Source organism: Aegilops tauschii, chromosome 3 (assembly GCF_002575655.3).
Source record: "Aegilops tauschii subsp. strangulata cultivar AL8/78 chromosome 3, Aet v6.0, whole genome shotgun sequence".
NCBI lineage: Eukaryota > Viridiplantae > Streptophyta > Magnoliopsida > Poales > Poaceae > Aegilops > Aegilops tauschii.
In genome coordinates this window covers 607,576,553-607,593,290 of record NC_053037.3, presented here as the reverse complement: position 1 = coordinate 607,593,290, position 16,738 = coordinate 607,576,553, and the positions used below count along the sequence as shown (strand labels likewise).

The 16,738-nt window shown below is 50.7% G+C and overlaps 1 protein-coding gene across 1 annotated transcript; it reads right to left on the bottom strand.

The window, feature by feature from the left end:
• Positions 1-14,018: 14,018 nt before the first annotated feature.
• On the bottom strand, positions 14,019-16,738 carry LOC109783881 (uncharacterized). The gene has a single exon (XM_020342458.2). It carries the CDS (start codon positions 16,736-16,738, stop codon positions 14,063-14,065), a length of 2,676 nt encoding a protein of 891 aa, XP_020198047.1. The 3' UTR covers positions 14,019-14,062.

Genomic DNA, 16,738 nt, shown 5'->3' with positions numbered 1-16,738 from the left:
CCCCGTGGCCTTCTTCTCCGGCACCTCATAAGGCACCGGAACCAGCATCTCCGTTAGGAGAGCATCCGCTGGATCTTCGGGCAGGGGGGCTGGACAATCGATCTGCTCCGCTGTCGCTACCCAGTCATGTTAAATGGCATGGAGGCTTAGATCCCACGCGTGGTTATACTGGGGAAAAGAACATCTTATGAGATATAAAAGACTTACCGGATTGGCAGGACGCTTTGCGCTGAGTCCGCGGTCCTCGGTAAGGGGAGGAGGTACCTCGGCGCCCTTGAACAGCACCTTCCAGACGTCCTTGTGCGTCGTGTCGAAGATCTCTCGCAGCGTCTGGTGCTCGGCCGGGTCGAACTCCCACAAATTGAATGCCCGTCTTTGACACGGGAGGATCCGGCGGAAGAGCATGACTGGGACCACGTTGACAAGCTTGATTTTCTTGCTCATCATGTTTTTGACGCAGGTCTGGAGTCCGGTCAACTCTACCGAGGAACCCCAGGATAGGCCCTTCTCTTTCCAGGAGGTGAGCCGCATGGGGATTCTGGATCGAAATTCGGGGGCCACCACCCAGTTGGTGTCGCGCGGATCGGTGATATAGAACCACCCCGATTACCACCCCTTTATGGTCTCCTCATAGGAGCCTTCGAGCCAGGTGATGATGGGCATTTTGCCCACCATGGCGCCTCCGCACTCCGCTTGCTGGCCGACCACCACCTTCGGTTTAACGTTGAAGGTCTTCAGCCACATGCCGAAGTGGGGCTTGATGCGGAGGAAGGCCTCGCACACGACGATAAACGCTGAGATGTTGAGGATGAAATTGGGGGCCAGATCGTGAAAGTCCAGCCCGTCATAGAACATGAGCCCGCGGACAAACGGGTGGAGGGGAAATCCCAGTCCACGGACGAAGTGGGTAAGAAATACCACCCTCTCATGGGGTTCTGGAGTAGGGACGATCTACCCCACATCTGGTAGCCGGTGCGCGATATCCGCGGCCAGGTATCCGGCTCCCCGTAGCTTTGTGATATCCTTCTCTGTAACGGAGGAGACCATCCACTTGCCTCCCGCTCCGGACATGCTTGGAGTGGTTTGAGGAGAAAATGCGAACTTGGGTGTTGGAGCTCAAGTGCGCAAGAACGGATGACCAAGGAGGAAGAGGGCGTGGGTGAAAAAGATGAATACTTGTCTCTTTATAAGGGCGGAAGGAACTATGTTCCTCCCCACCTTCCTGGTAAACTCGCTTATTCCCCAAGCGCCGTAATTGATGGCGTGGTTATGTTACCCACACCCGTATTGATGAGAATCCCGTGATAAGGGGACACGATCTCTACCGACAAGACGTGCCAAGAAAACCGCCTCACGATATGTGCAGTGGCTGGTTGAGAAAAACGGTTCGAATAATGACCGGGCCATGGTGTGATGTCATGCTGTAGAATGTGTCAGCAGATTAGATTTGTGGAAATATTATTCTCTCTACGGTGGTATGTGGAATTTGTTTTGCAGAGCCGGACACTATCCTTGTGTTCAAAATCTTCTATGGAATATTCGGAGGAGGAACCCGCCATGCAATGCCGAAGACAATCTGCGCGCCGGACTCATCGTCATTGAAGCCTGGTTCAGGGGCTACTGAGGGAGTCCTGGATTAGGGGGTCCTCGAACAGCCGGACTATATACTTTAGCCGGACTGTTGGACTATGAAGACACAAGATTGAAGACTATGTCCCGTGTCCAGATGGGACTCTCCTTGGTGTGGAAGGCAAGCTTGGCAATACGGATATGTAGATCTCCTCCCTTGTAACCGACTCTGTGTAACCCTAGCCCCCTCCGGTGTCTATATAAACCGGAGGGTTTAGTCCGTAGGACAACAACAATCATACCATAGGCTAGCTTCTAGGGTTTAGCCTCTACGATCTCGTGGTAGATCAACTCTTGTAATACTCATATCATCAAGATCAATCAAGCAGGAAGTAGGGTATTACCTCCATCGAGAGGGCCCGAACCTGGGTAAACGTCGTGTCCCCCGCCTCCTGTTACCATCCGCCTTAGACGCACAGTTCGGGACCCCCTACCCAAGATCCGCCGGTTTTGACACCGACACTCGTAGAAGCAACAACGCCAGCGATCCGGGCACTTCCGAAGTCCGAGCCGGCAATGGCAAGCCACGACGCAGCAAACACAAACGTCACAATGATAATGAAAGAACACGCGACACAGCGATCAACGTCGGATTCAGCGGTCCCAAACCCAGTCAACGGAAAAAGCTATTCAAGGCGAACAGAGACGGGCTGTCCAATTTAGACAAGATATTGGATCGACCCTGTCAGATCCACGACCACCCCAACAAACCAGCTAATTATACCAACATAAGCTGTTGGGTCTTCAAGCAGGCCGGCAAGCTCAACGCCGAACACAAGGGGAGGAGGCCGCCCGGTGATAGCGACGACGAATAGACTCACCAACCAAATACTGGGGGTCAGAAGCAATTTCCCCCCAAAGTGAAAACAGTGAACATGGTATACGCGACACACAACTCTATAAGGGAGCAGGAAAAGCACTCCCTCCGGACTGAAGATTATACTGCGGCAACTTAATACAAAACGGTCTTATTAAACCGCATACCTTGTTGTCCATTAAGCCACCGGTCTCCATTCAACAGGATCGACCAATTCCGGAGTGGAAATAGCAGTTCGGCTTCCGCCGCCCATCTCATATACCTGCGAAATTCGTATCGCGCATACATAACTATGCACTTAAGATACCATGGGCATCGGTGGAAGTACAATGCGGACAAGCCTGCAAGAATTTCAGTAACATTTTTATCTAAATTACTTTTTCTTTCTTCATTATCTCTTAAAAACAGGTGACACAAAGGACAAACATCTAACTGACTCTATCAGAGTTCGAATCTGTACACTCACCTACGGGGCTACTTCCATCCAGGAACCCCCTCGCCGAGGACAGGTGGCGCAGACGTGCGAGAGGAGGTCCAAAATAACTTTTTGTAGACCACACTCTTTATTTCGAGCCTGTAATATGCCTTTTTCCTCCGCCTTCGACCCCGGGCATGTCAAATAGCCGGGGTTGTGGTCTTTTTATCTATGAAGTAACCATTGGCATATCACTCAGGTCCCAGTAAACATAATACGCATTCATCATTCGTTTCTTTTTCAAATATGAATTTGGCTCCTATGGTTGTTTCACACACATACCTCGGCATAACCTACCAAGGGCTCGGTATGGGAACAAATGAGTTGCCGACAAAGTCCGAACAGCTATATAGCGTACTTCGGCGTCTCGAGTTTGGCCTTATATGCATCAGCTCCGAATCATGTCTTGGGTCAATGGTTGGGTTGCCCGGCTCCTGTGCTTGCTACCTTACGTTCCGCTCTATCGTCTAGGGTAGTAAAGGGAGAACTACTGCGATTGTGCTTCCGGTTCATCTAGTCAAGCACCTCAGTAGAGAAAGCCAAAAACCGACTGTCATGATGCTGCGAGAGCTGGTCAACCACTCGATACCTTATCGGAATCTTTCGCGATTCCCTCCGTATTATATGAAGGACCTTTTTCTTCAGGTCATATATGTAACGCACCATATTGGAATAAGCCGTACACATACCAGGGGCTATATCGTAGTCCCCCCTATAAAACCCCTATGGCTAAGTGAAAGTGTTAACGCCCTATAGTCCGATTGCCTCGTTCACCGCATTGACACCTCCTTCACGGACCAAGACGTTGGGTCAAGAGTGCTCAGATGCTTTTCCGAACACCCCCGTATTTCCTACGAGGGGGCTGAAGCCGACGACAGGAAAACTTTCAGATCATATACAAATGGCCGCACAGGAGGAACAAAATCCTTTTAGGAAAAATTAAAATATAGACTGATTATAAAAATTGTCTTTTACAATTCGGATACACTTCACTCGAAAATTATGTCTTTCGAGCATTGACCCTCTATTAAGCGGGCAGCCTCTAAGACATCATCGAAATAATGCTCTGGTGTGTGATGGTCCTTGCCCTTGGGTGGACTCCTCGCTGCAACATCGACGGCCTTCATCTTCGTCCAGTATGACTTGACACAGGCAAAGGCCATCCGTGCACCTTCAATGCACGTTGATCGCTTAACGGCGTCGATACGCGGCACCGCGTCAGCAAGTCACCGCACCAAGCCAAAATAGCTATCCGGAATGGGCTCGGTTGGCCATAGCCGGACCACGACATCCTTCATGGCAGCACCGGACATCCGGTGAAGCTCGGCCCATTGGGTCATCTGTTCGTTCAGCAACAATGGGCGCTTCGACGCACCGAACTGCGACCAGAAAAGCTTCTCCGTTGCATACCCCTCTTGCGCTTGATGAAACTGCGCCGCATTGGAAGCACTCTTCGGCAAATCCAACAAAGCGTCTGGAGAGCTCCACACTTGGTTAAGTGGGGCATAATGCGGATCGCCGAACTTAGTTTGTAATAAAAAGGGCTTACTGGCCACGATCTCCCGAGCTTGCCGGATCTCCTCCCGGACCGCTCTAGATTCGGACCGCGCTTCTTTTGCCTCTTGTAAGGCCTTATCAAGACTAGAAGAACGCCCGTGCGTTGCAACGGGGCCACATTAACTTTAAGAGTTCAATATCAATTATGCTAATATTACATTTAATATTCTCATACATATTAAGTGACATTGACGACCTTTTTTACCATCAAATTCTCACACACACACCCTCTCCCTCCCTCTTCCTCACTCTCTCTCCCCCTCTCCCTCTCTCTCTCTCTCAAACACACACACATATCCATCTTATTGGGTACGGGACCATAATCCATCTATTTCACACGCACACGCGCTAGTGCATAACAATATGGATTATGTGTATTATATTTGCCACCGCAACTGAGGGAATTAATTTCATGTAATCGGCCAGCCACAGCTCCATGACAAACAATACATCTAAATTCTCAGTGTTATTTTTATGTAACATTGGCGAGAGGTAAACGATGGTGATTGTTTCCTTTTTTTGGAGATTGATTACCATCCGTGAGTTAAGCTGGGTACTAAAGAAGAATCTGATTGTGATACGTGAATTGATTGTTGCCTTGTACGTTTGGTTTTGGTATTTGAAGATTGATTACCATCCGTTAGTTGGGTTACCAAAGAAGAAATCAATCACCATTTGTAGAAAAAGGAACTACATTGCACATGCTTACACCTCATCGACTCGTGAGAATATATAGAATTGGAGCAAACAAAATAAGTGCAGACGAGAGATAAAACATCAATGAGGATCCCTAATGTCTTGACTAATATGTTGTCCTCCAACTTGAGAAGCATGCACCTACAAGAAATTGGGAGGTGGGAGCAAGGACGAAAAAAACCAGGGGAGGTGGGACGAAAATAAACCCGGAACGGAGACTACCAACTGAGACATTAGGAGTAGAGATCATTTAGTTGATAAGAATAAATAGAAAACAGTGTTAAAAAGGAGAAACAGATTAGAATACATTGGAAAACCAAAAGGACGATGTAAAAGGGGATTCGCCCTGCCCCCCGGGCCTTGCCACCGAACCGGCTCAGAGGTCCAGTCCCCGCGCGGTCGTCTTCTCCTGTTCCCCGAGCCACGTCGCTACAGAGCCGGGCTCCCGCCCGACCACCTCACTGGCATTGAAGGGGAATGGATAAGGGTGACGCCTTGCCTTCCCTGCCCCCATGGCCTCACTCCTCCTCGACGCCCCCTCCCAAATCCACTTCTACTCCTTGCTCGCTCGATCCCGTCGATCTGGACGAAGTCAGACGCCACGGCCACCATGACCGACCCCGTTCACACGGCCACTGCCCTCCCTGCGGGCTAGGAGCTTGTCAAGGAGCTCCGAACGCCTTCGCTACTTCGTCTGCGCCAACGAGATCAAGTCCAGCACCCCCGCATCGACGTCGTTGCCGTCTTCCTCAACCTTGGGTCACCGCGACGTTGTCGTTCGATCCGCGCCGCCCCGAGCTCCCATGTCTTCCCCTAGGGCGCCATTGACACCGCCAGTCTTTCCTCTTTCCATTCCCCTGTTTCCCCTCTCGTTTGCTCTCGTTAGGTATTTCGTCGTGGCCGAGAACCGCCATCCGCCATGGCCATTACAGGAGTAGCCACCGAGCTCCTCGGATTGACCCCGTGGCACATGCCCGCTCCTATGCACGCCCATGCCCGAGCCTGCCGCTCTTCTTCCGCGCCCGCGGGGCCACTCCCTCTCCATGCCCACGCCCGTGCTACACCGCGTCGGTCGCGCCCGCCGCTGCCGTCGCGCTTGCCGCAGCCACTGCACCACTGTGCCCCGCGCGACACACACCCTGGCCGCGCGCCACACTCTCGCTGGCTGCGCTCGCCCCGTCTGTCGCCGCCTATCCCTTCGCTCGCCCCGTTGTCGCGCCCCTGCCTCGCGCCGCCTCCAGTCGTGGCCATCTTCTGCCGGCCGCCCCCTCAGCCACGCCGGCCGCATCTCTGCCCTCCATCGTCGGCCGCTTGCCTCGCCTGCTGCGTGCTGCTTCCTGCTGCTATGTGCTGCTCTACTGCTGGTACGCTGCTGCGCCATGCCCTCGACACCGCCGTGGACAAATGTGGCAGAGGGATTGTTAATGGAGTACGAGAAGGAGGTGGTGGAGAAGGTGTGGAGAGGCAGGAGGTCTGGGGTGGTGTCACCTGGCTGTGGTGGAGGTGTTTATGCGAGAAGGAGCCGGAGTGGAAGGAGAGGTCACAATTGGAAAGAATCGCAAAAAAAATCATAACCCGGAGATCTCATTCCAAGAAATGCTAATATCGATGGAGGGGTGATTTCCTTCAATAGGTGGAAAACATAGGAAATATTGGTTGTTATCAAGGAAAGGTAAAAATTTAGGAAAGTTAGGATTTTTGAACTGATTTCTATGCAAATGAGGTTTTATTGTTTGGTAACATGATATCAGTACCTGCCCGTTTGTGACGTGTCTCATTAGGAAAGTTTGCAAATGTTAAGAAACTATTTATTGGGAGGAAAGTTGGATGTGTCTGTTATTTGTTTCATAAAACAAATTTCACTAATAAGAGAAATCGATTGATTTAGATAAGTTAGGAAAGTTAGATTAAAATGTATTATTTGTTTCCTGAAAATCAATTGTTTGTTTCCTAAGACAAATTGAACCAATAAAAGGAATCGATTGATTTGCATAATTTAAGGAATTTATATCCATGATTTGTTATACGTTAGGAAAGGTCTGGTTGCAATAAAGAGTGGAGAGAAAAATAAACCGATGGACCAGGCTGGGAGGGGGTGGTGGGAGGAGAGACGAAAAAACCAGCGAAAATAAACCGCAGAGACTATTCACCAGGGTGGGAGGGGGTGGTGGGAGGAGAGACGAAAAAACCCAGCAAAAATAAACCGCGGAGACTATTCACCAACTCGTCCATTAGGAGTAGAGATATTAGGATTTTTGAACTGATTTCTATGCAAATGGGGTTTTATTGTTTGGTAACGTGATATCAGTACCTGCTCGTTTGTGACGTGTCTGATTAGGAAAGTTTGCAAATGTTAAGAAACTATTTATTGGGAGAAAAGTTGTGACGTGTCTGTTATTTGTTTCCTAAAACAAATTTCACTAATAAGAGAAATCGATTGATTTAGATAAGTTAGGAAAGTTAGATTAAAATGTATTATTTGTTTCCTGAAAATCTGTTATTTGTTTCCTAAGACAAATTGAACCAATAAAAGGAATCGATTGATTTGCATAATTTAAGGAAGTTAGATCCGTGATTTGTTATACGTTAGAAGTTCTGGTTGTAATTAATAAAGAGTGGAGAAAAAAATAAACCGATGGACCAGGGTGGGAGGGGGTGGTGGGAGGAGAGACGAAAAAAACCCAGCGAAAATAAACCACGAAGACTATTCACCAGGGTGGGAGGGGTGGTGGGAGGAGAGACGAAAAAAACCAGCGAAAATAAACCACGGAGACTATTCACCAACTCGTCCATTAGGAGTAGAGATCAACCGTTTTGGCTTTATTATCCTTCTCAAGGAATTCACAGCGTTCAGCGGCATCCTTTAGTTCGCGCGCCATCGTGGATATCTTCTCCTCGTCTTGGCGCCGAGCAGCCTGTTCTCGCCTTTAACTCGGCAGACGCCTTTTTGGCAGCCGCATTACTAAACCGGGCCTGCTGCTTGGCCCGGACTAGCTCCGCCCGAAGAATCTCAACTGCGGCAGCACCATCTGCATAATTCATATCTCAGTGCTCAGTGTTGCGCTTATAAATATACGCACACGCATGTAATGACTACCCCCAAGACATACCTTGCGCCTCGTCAAGCCGCTTGTTGATAAGCGTGACGTCATCATCTGCCACATCGAGCCTTCGCTGCAGATCGGCAACCTCCGTAGTTCGGGCAGTCTCCTGGGAGGTAACAACCTGTGTTTCAATTAATTAGATTACTGACTGGGCATATCTTTTTGATCCCCTGATTGCCTCCCTTGGGAAGCCAATCAGAGTCTCAGGGGCTACTACCTATACACAGGTGCAGTTTGTGAATAAAATACAATCAATTTTTTTACAGTACAAACCTCGAAGCCTCTTAGCAGGCTCGTGCATGCTTCAGTCAATCCGCTTTTTGTGGATATAACTTTTGCATCCACCGTACCCATCAAGGTGTGATGTTCCTCCGAGATGGATGACTGTTGCAGCATGTTCATCAATATATCTGGCGCTTCAGGACCTCCGGAAGCTGCTGTTAGAGTACGGCCTCCCTTTGAAGGAATCCGTTTATTCGTCCTTAAAGTTGTCTCCGGCTGTAGGCCGGACAGTTTGGGGCCTTCGTTGTTGGCCCCCGGACCCTGGGCTAGCAAAGCATCGCCTTCAGGATGTGTCTTCATCACCCCTCGCACCACTTGTTGATCGGAAGAGGCCCTCCGGGACGACACCTCGAGGTCATCCGCCCTATTGGGCGAGGAGACCGGCGGAGGTGTCTCGCTTTTCCATCATCTCCGGAAGAAGATCCCCCGAGGAAGAGGATTGGTGAAGAAGGCTGTGTGCCGAGCTGCAAAAACATATATTCTAGTTACTTTGGTTGCAGGAAAGGAGGTGGATATGTTCGCAAACATTCTTGTTCACTTACGATTCGGCTAGAGGCTTGTCCCCGTCGTGGGACTGTGCGAGGACGCCATCCTCCAAGCCCGAGCCGCCCGACTAAGGCACCTTGCCTCGCTTGGAAGCCCTTTCCCCCCAATCTTCGGAGGCAGCCCTTTTCTTACCCTGGGGGGACGATACCTTGATTTCTCCTTCACTTTTGTCTTCGGACGATGGAATTTTGATTCCCCCGGATGTAATATCTGATATAGCTTCGGGATGGAGGCCGCTCTTGGTCCTCCCACCCCCCGCCTTGTTCTTTGCCACAGGCATCTGGTACGGCGCCGGGGCCAGCATCCTTGTTAGTAAGGGGTCTGCTGAGTCTTCGGGAAGGGGGGCCAAACACCTGATTCGCTCTGTTTTCTTAATCCAGTCCTGGAAGAAGATAGTTTGCTCAGTGACATATACGGCATACTCAACTAGAAAGAGTTCAGGCATCGAGCGCTTACCGAGGTATCCGGATGATTGCAGTCGAGGACGATGTCCTCGGTGGTGTCCGGCCACTGTTTTCGTTTCCCGAAGAACAACTTCCACATTCCCTTATGCGTAGTGCCGAAGAAGTGTTGGATGGTCCGTGGCCCTTCCGGATTGAACTCCCACATACGGAGAAGCTGACGCTGGCATGGCAGGGCTCGGCGGACTAACATTACTTGGATCACGTTGAAGAGATCGATGTCCTTCTCAAGAAGGCTTCGGATGCGGCTCTGTAGAGTCTTGACTTCATCAACGGATCCCCAGTCCAGCCGCTTGTTAATCCATGATGCGAGCTGTACCAGAGGGCCAGAAGGGAACTCGGGTATAGTTGCCCACTTGGAACCGCGGGGTTCTGTGATGTAAAACCACTCCCGCAGCCATTGGTTGGGGGTTTCGGTGAAAGAACCTTTTGGCCAGAGAGTACCGGTAAGCTTGCTTACTACAGCGCCGTTGCACTCCGCCTGTTCCCCTTCGATCACCTCCGGCTTCACATTAAAAGTCTTGAGCCATAAGCCAAAGTGTGGGGGAATCCGAAGGAAGGCCTCACACGTGATGAATGCCGAGATATGGAGGAAAGAATCTGGGGCTAGATCATGAAAATCTAGTCCGTAATAAAACATGAGACCCCGGACGAAGGGGTGAAGAGCGAACCCTAGTCCTCGAAGGAGGTGAGAGATGAAAACAACCCTCTTGCCGGATCTGGGGGTCGGAATAACCTGTCCTGGAGCAGGAAGTCTGTGGGGAATCTCAGTGGTTAGGTATCGGACCGCCCGAAATTCACAATGTCCTCCTCTGTAACCGAGGAAGCCACCCATCCGCCCTATAGGCCGGATCCGGACATGATAGGGGAGCTTGAAGCAATGAAGTCGAACCCGGGGTGCTAGAACTTGAGGTTGGAAAGGCTGGGGAGAGGTTTGGCGTAAAAAGAGACGGCCCGTGGCTCCTTTATAAAGACCATGGGTATCGTGCACCTCCTCCTAAGCCTAGAAACTAGCCTATTCCTAAGGAATCTTTCCAGTGGAACGGTTGGGTTACCCACGCTCGCATTAATGAGAATCCCACAATAAGGGGACACGATCTCTGCTTCGACAAGACGTGCCAATAGAAACCGCGCCTCGAAACATGGGGCGGCAGTACAACGGTTCGAAATTATAGTCGGGTGGACGTGATGTCATGTTGCAAAAATTTGTCAGCAGATTGGGCTCGTGGAATACTATATTCTCTTCGGTTGTGTGTGGTGTGTGTGTTGCAGGTCCGAACACGATAAGTACGTCCAAATACTATCTTGGAGTTCTGAAGGAGGAACCGGCCTTGCAATGCCGAAGACAATCTGCACGCCGGACACCTCGTCATTGAAGCCAGGTTCAGGGGCTACTGAGGGAGTCCTGGACTAACGGGTCCTCGGGCGTCCGGTCTGTTAGCCATGGGCCGGACTGATGGGCTGTGAAGATAGGAAGACCGAAGGCTACGCCCGTGTCCGGATTGGACTCTCCTTAGCGTGGAAGGCAAGCTTGGCGACCAAATATGAAGATTCTTCTCTCTGTAACCGACCTTATGTAACCCTAGATCCCTCTGGTGTCTATATAAACCGGAGGGCTTAGTCCGGATCAGGGGATATTCATAACCATAGTCATACAGGCTAGGCCTCTAGGGTTTAGCCATTACGATCTCGTGGTAGATGAACTCTTGTAATACTCATATTCATCAAGATCAATCAAGCAGGAAGTAGGGTATTACCTCCATAGAGAGGGCTCGAACCTGGGTAAACATTGTGTCCCCCGTCTCCTGTGACCATCGATCCTAGACGCACAGTTCGGGACCCCCTACCCGAGATCCGCCGGTTTTGACACCGACACCAGCCACTGTCGAATTATTGGACAGTTACTACAAGTCCATAAAGCTCGCTGCGCGTTACACTACGGAGGAGATTATTAAAGGGAAAATGTCAACCTCGGCGGTGACGTTGCCAACCCAAGGAGTCAAGCCCCCGGCGGCTCCCTGGCTGGCACCGCTGCTTAGCAGGGTGGCGCTGTCAGTTGATGGTTCTTTCCTGCAGGAGGATGGCTCTGCGGCCATCGGTATGGTGCTTCGGAACGACAAAGGCGAGATCCTAATGGCAGCTTACCGTTTCATCTTCTACTGCAATGACCCACTCGAGGCAGAACTGCATGCGATTATGCAGGGGTTGGCCCTAGCATTACAACATTCTGACCTACCGGTGGTGGTTCAAACGGACTCCTCTGAAGCACTGTCTAACTTGACAAATGATGCACTTCTTCGTTCGGTTTATGGACAAATCGTCCTGGAGATCAAGGCACTTTTAGGTACTAGGGAGTTTTTTCCTCAAAAGATTAGTAGACTTCAAAATAGAGTTGCCGATCAGTTGGCTAAGTATAGCCGCACCGAGCGTGCCACGGCTGTTTGGCTTGGCTCGGTTTCACCATGTATCGAGGATTTGTGGCCTCTCGACTGTAACTCTATATCTATGCAATAAACTCCCTTTACCCCCGCAAAAAAAAAATTAAAATCAAGACCCTTGGGCTAAATAATCTTGACAGAACTACAACCGAAGTCGCCATCATTGTGCAACGATGGCTCTAGCAGACAATGAACAACTTTGACAAAGTTAACCGCTAGATTGATGCAAAGACCTCTAGAGGACAAAACCTCATTGGATCGTTGCAATAGTAGACTGCCATGTATGATGCGATAGGCAATCACTGGGCACTCCACCCAGATTAAGTCACAGACCGGTAAACACGCCATCATTGGAAAACATCTTTTTCCTTTCCTGAAAAAAATTATCTACTTTTCATGTTGACCCATAACCATGAAAAGTTTCAATCTCTCTCCCATGGCGCTTTCCTTTGGCACCACCTTGTAAAAAACAGGAACCTACACCGATGCTCTCTCCCGGCTTCATATTGTGCAGTTGAGAGAGGAGATAGCAATTACTCCCTCCAGTCCGGATTATAAGATGTTATAACTTTTTTTTTCTGAATTGCCTTGGATGTATATAGAGGCATTTTAGTGTCTTTGTTCACTCATTTTAGTCCGGATGTAGTCTATATTGATATATCTAAAACCCTTATATTCATAGCAGAGGTGACAGCTATCGATTTGAGTTACGTCAGATGTGAGTCCGTATTCGAATTCCTCACCCGGTCGTCCAAAATCCATGCAACAGTGATGACTGTGATTATTTGGCAATTGTGGGACACCCAAAACTCTGCTTGGAACACCAAGAAGGCAGTTTAGGTGACTTTGCTCTTTTTCTTACAGACATGTTGCCCAAATAATATTTATGTGGTTCCGATAAGAGAAAACGAACAAATAAGTTAATTTGATCTCATGATTATTGTAGGCTTGGAGGTTAGTTAGCATGTCAGTTTTTTTCTTTTCATATAGTCCCTTCGTCTCAAAATTCTTGTCCTAAATTTGTCTAAATACAGATTGTAAATTTTTAATACTAGTAGATTTTATCAAGATTCTTTGTGCTGTCACTGTGTGTAATTAACCCAAATCTTCTGTCAAATTTTTTTGTGTCACTGCTTGTAATAAACACAAATCTTGTATCAAAATTTCATTGTAACTAACGCAAAGCATCTAAACTTCCTTGCAGCATGGATCCAAATCCACCGCCGGCATTGCAGAATCCTCCACACAAGTGAAGGACCCTGCATCATCATCACCATGGTATACACTAATTTTAGCTTTAATGTTCTCTCATCAACCTGTAAAAAAGAAAATGGTTTCTAACTCAGCTCGCTCTTCGTTTGCTTGCAGTCCACCTAAAGATGAGAAACAGTTTCGGATCACCGTAATGAAATTAACACTCGGCGCCGTTGCATTTACGGTTGCAGGCCTCTATGTGGAGGCCAAGTATATAATCAATGGCCCTTTCCTTGGGAGGGAGCGGCCTGTGAATAACACTGGTGAACGTTCAGATGCTATATGCTTTATGAAGTAAAATTAGTGTCTTAGTAGTTTTATGGACGTACTGTGGATTTGTGGGATAATATCATAGTTGTGATGATGATTGTTTTGTAGGTTAGTTTAGTCATCAATGCTTTGCTACTGTATTTGCTATGTGTCCACGCTTATATAGTGCCATACACTGTGTTGGAATTCCTCTGTGGGTAGATGTCGCTGCTTGTGGTTGACTTTACATAGTAGGCCTAACCCTCCAACTATAACTCAACTCGTACACTTATATTCGGCACATATATTTTAACAAAAAATAAATATATTGATGAACAAATGGACAGATCTTCAACAATACATAAGGTACACTTTTTCTTGACGATAAAGCAGCAGAGTGTTGTTTTTCACTGACATAGAAGGTGTGAAGTATACAAACGTAACCAGAGACATGAAGTGAAAAAGAAATGCTAGTAAGGTACACTATCTTTCCTTCCAACAAAAAAACAATACATAAGGTACCCTTTGTTTCCCAGAAACTCTCCAGTTTTATGTTAAATGTTAGAGACCATCTCATATCCACTCGATCTCCTCCTCTGCGAAGGAAGCGGCGCGGTGCCTGGAAGTCGCTGCTGCAAGAACAACAACAAGGCCAGCAACGCCGCCCCGCATGGTATAACCATGTCCCAAGCGACGCTGAACAGATCGTCGTGGGGGCTCGCGTACAATTTGGAAGAGCGCATGCTCGGCTTGTAGATCCGGGCCCTCACTACATCATACACATGAGGCATCAAGCGGAGCATGGTGCCCCCAAGGTAAAACCACGGGGAGATCGCCCAAGCTCTGGACCCTCCCAAGGACGCGTTTAGGATGATCTGCGGAAGAAGGAAGCCATCCAGTATCAGCCCCGCGTACGACACAAGGTCCTGCCAGATCGTCACCCGCCATCCGGCCATGCCGATCGTGGAGGCGCGGGCGTTGATCACGTGGAAGACCGCGGCCACGATTCCTCCGAGGGCGTACAATGGCAGGCATATCCATAACACAGTCCGCTCGGACATGGTGGATGTGCGTCGGCCGGACCACGCGAGCTGGAGAAGGCGCAGCTGCAACACGAAGGCGATCAATGTAGGCGCCCTCATCATGACCTCGTTGATCTCGATCCTTCGGCTAGTGGGGTGCAACTCATAGTACTGGCTCCTCCTGCTTGCGAACAGGGCCTCTGAGTTGAGCACGAGAGGGGCGAGGAACCCCATGGTGAGCACGACGAGCATGGTCACCGATACCGCCGGAGCCGCCTCCGGGTTCCTCTTGGTGTGAAGGATCTGCAGGATGGTGAAGACACACGAGAGCGTCGTCGAGGCCACAAGCATGACGCTTTCCATGTCCATCCTTGATATGGCGTTCTCCACTTGCGCGGAGTACATCCCGTGCATGGTGAAGTTGATCTTCGCAAAGAAGAGGCGATCGGTCTTGTCTCTGAGGCTGCTGATCGCTCCTGTTCCGTGCTCCGGCATGTTGGAACCAAGGGAAGCGAACTGCACCGTTACCAGTGTCTGACAGTCAGTCAAGCCGGCGCGCTCTTGGCAGCCGACCATGCACAGGATGCCCCTCTTCCGGTCATAAATGCCCTCTGCCAAGATCTTTCTTTTCTCGACGCTATAGTTTGAGTAGTGGGCCACATTGCTAGGACGCACCCTCATCTTGTCACGTGGAGCAGAGTAGCGTATGACATAGCTGACATTCAACAGGTCCTCCTTCATGTCGTCAACCACCGCACGCCGGGCCGCGGCGGTCGTGGGCATGCTCCCGTAGACCACCCAACGCCGGGAGGAGGCATCGTCGTCGGCCAGAATATTGTCGGCGACCATCCCCGAGCCGATTGTGACTGGGTAGGCTTGTCCCCTGATGTCTAGCGCTTGGAAACTAAACTCAGCGTCACCGTTAGTAGAGTTGAAATCTGGGAAAGAGTCTGACCCTATGATCTTCTTCCCGTTGCTGATCTCCTGGTGATGTTTCTTGGCCTCCTCCAGCATCGTGTCGTTGTAGCTGTACTTCACGTCGGAGATGTTGGCGTTGCTTCTTTGGTCGTCGATGATCGGCATCGGTTCAGCGCCGGCTTGGCTAGAGTTCCAGAGCATCCCGGCCACGGCTCTCTGTTCCCGCATCGTCCACACTGCCGGGAACCAGAAGCTCATCCCGATCGTGCAGTCGACCGCCGGAGCAGACGCCGGCGCCCTTAGCGTAACCCGGCACGCCCTGAGGCACAGCATACGCCGAGCCTGGTCCCAGTGCCCGTCGGCCACCAGGGCTTCATCGCCGACCAAGAAACGACGTCGACGGTAGCCCCTCTCGGTCGGCCTGGTGTCATTGAAGAGCACCGCGTATGCGTGCAAGGCGGCGCCGTCCGCGCTGCACTGCATCTGGTTGACGCGCATCCGCGGAAACACGGCGCGGCCATGCTCCAACCTGTAGGAGATCATGAGCTGTTCTTTAAGGTGGGCGCACACGGAGTTGACAGCGCCGAGCGCCCGGAGCGAGCCACTGGCCGGCAGCATCGATGGCCCGGGGCTGCAGGCCGCATGCCCGGAGTCGTACTTGTAGTGGTCGCCCTCGGTGTACGCGAGGAGGCTGATGGTCCCAAGGTCGGAGGAGCCCTCCATGCTGCCGGACACGAAAGGATCGGCGAGGCTGGGAGGGCTGGGGACATGGAGGCGGAGGACAACGTCATGGTACTGCCTGAGAGAACCGTCGGCGGCGTGCTCGGTGCCGGTCCCGACCATGCAGAGCTCGCGCGAGGCCGAGGAGTGGTAACCGTCGAGGATGAAGGCGATGGACGCGGCCTCGCTGTAGTAGTGGTGGTTTCCACGGTGCCAACTGCGAGGACCAAAGATGGTCAAGGTGCCGGTGAGGTGAACGAGAGCCGGGTCGTCCGTGCGGGACGCGCCGTGTGGAAGGAAGTGGAACTGGCGGGCTTTGTAGGGGTCGTCGTCGGGGGAAAACAGCCCGTCGGCGCCCCCGGAGAACTGGCCGCCGGATATTTGGAAGGAGCGGATGAGTGCAACGGCCTCGTCGCCGTCGGTGTGGCGGTCCTGAGCCGGTGTCAGGGAGGGGCAGGCAGTGGAGTAAGAGGAGGCCGTGACGGCGGCGGAGAGGGTGGCCGTCGACGCAAGAAGAAGGAAGCAGAGGTGGTGCCTGTACATGGTGCGATCCCTCACTGGTGGCGCCAT

Excerpts from the sequence above, each read along its gene's own strand:
- LOC109783881 (XM_020342458.2), bottom strand. The coding sequence starts at position 16,738 with ATGGCGCCACCAGTGAGGGATCGCACCATGTACAGGCACCACCTCTGC.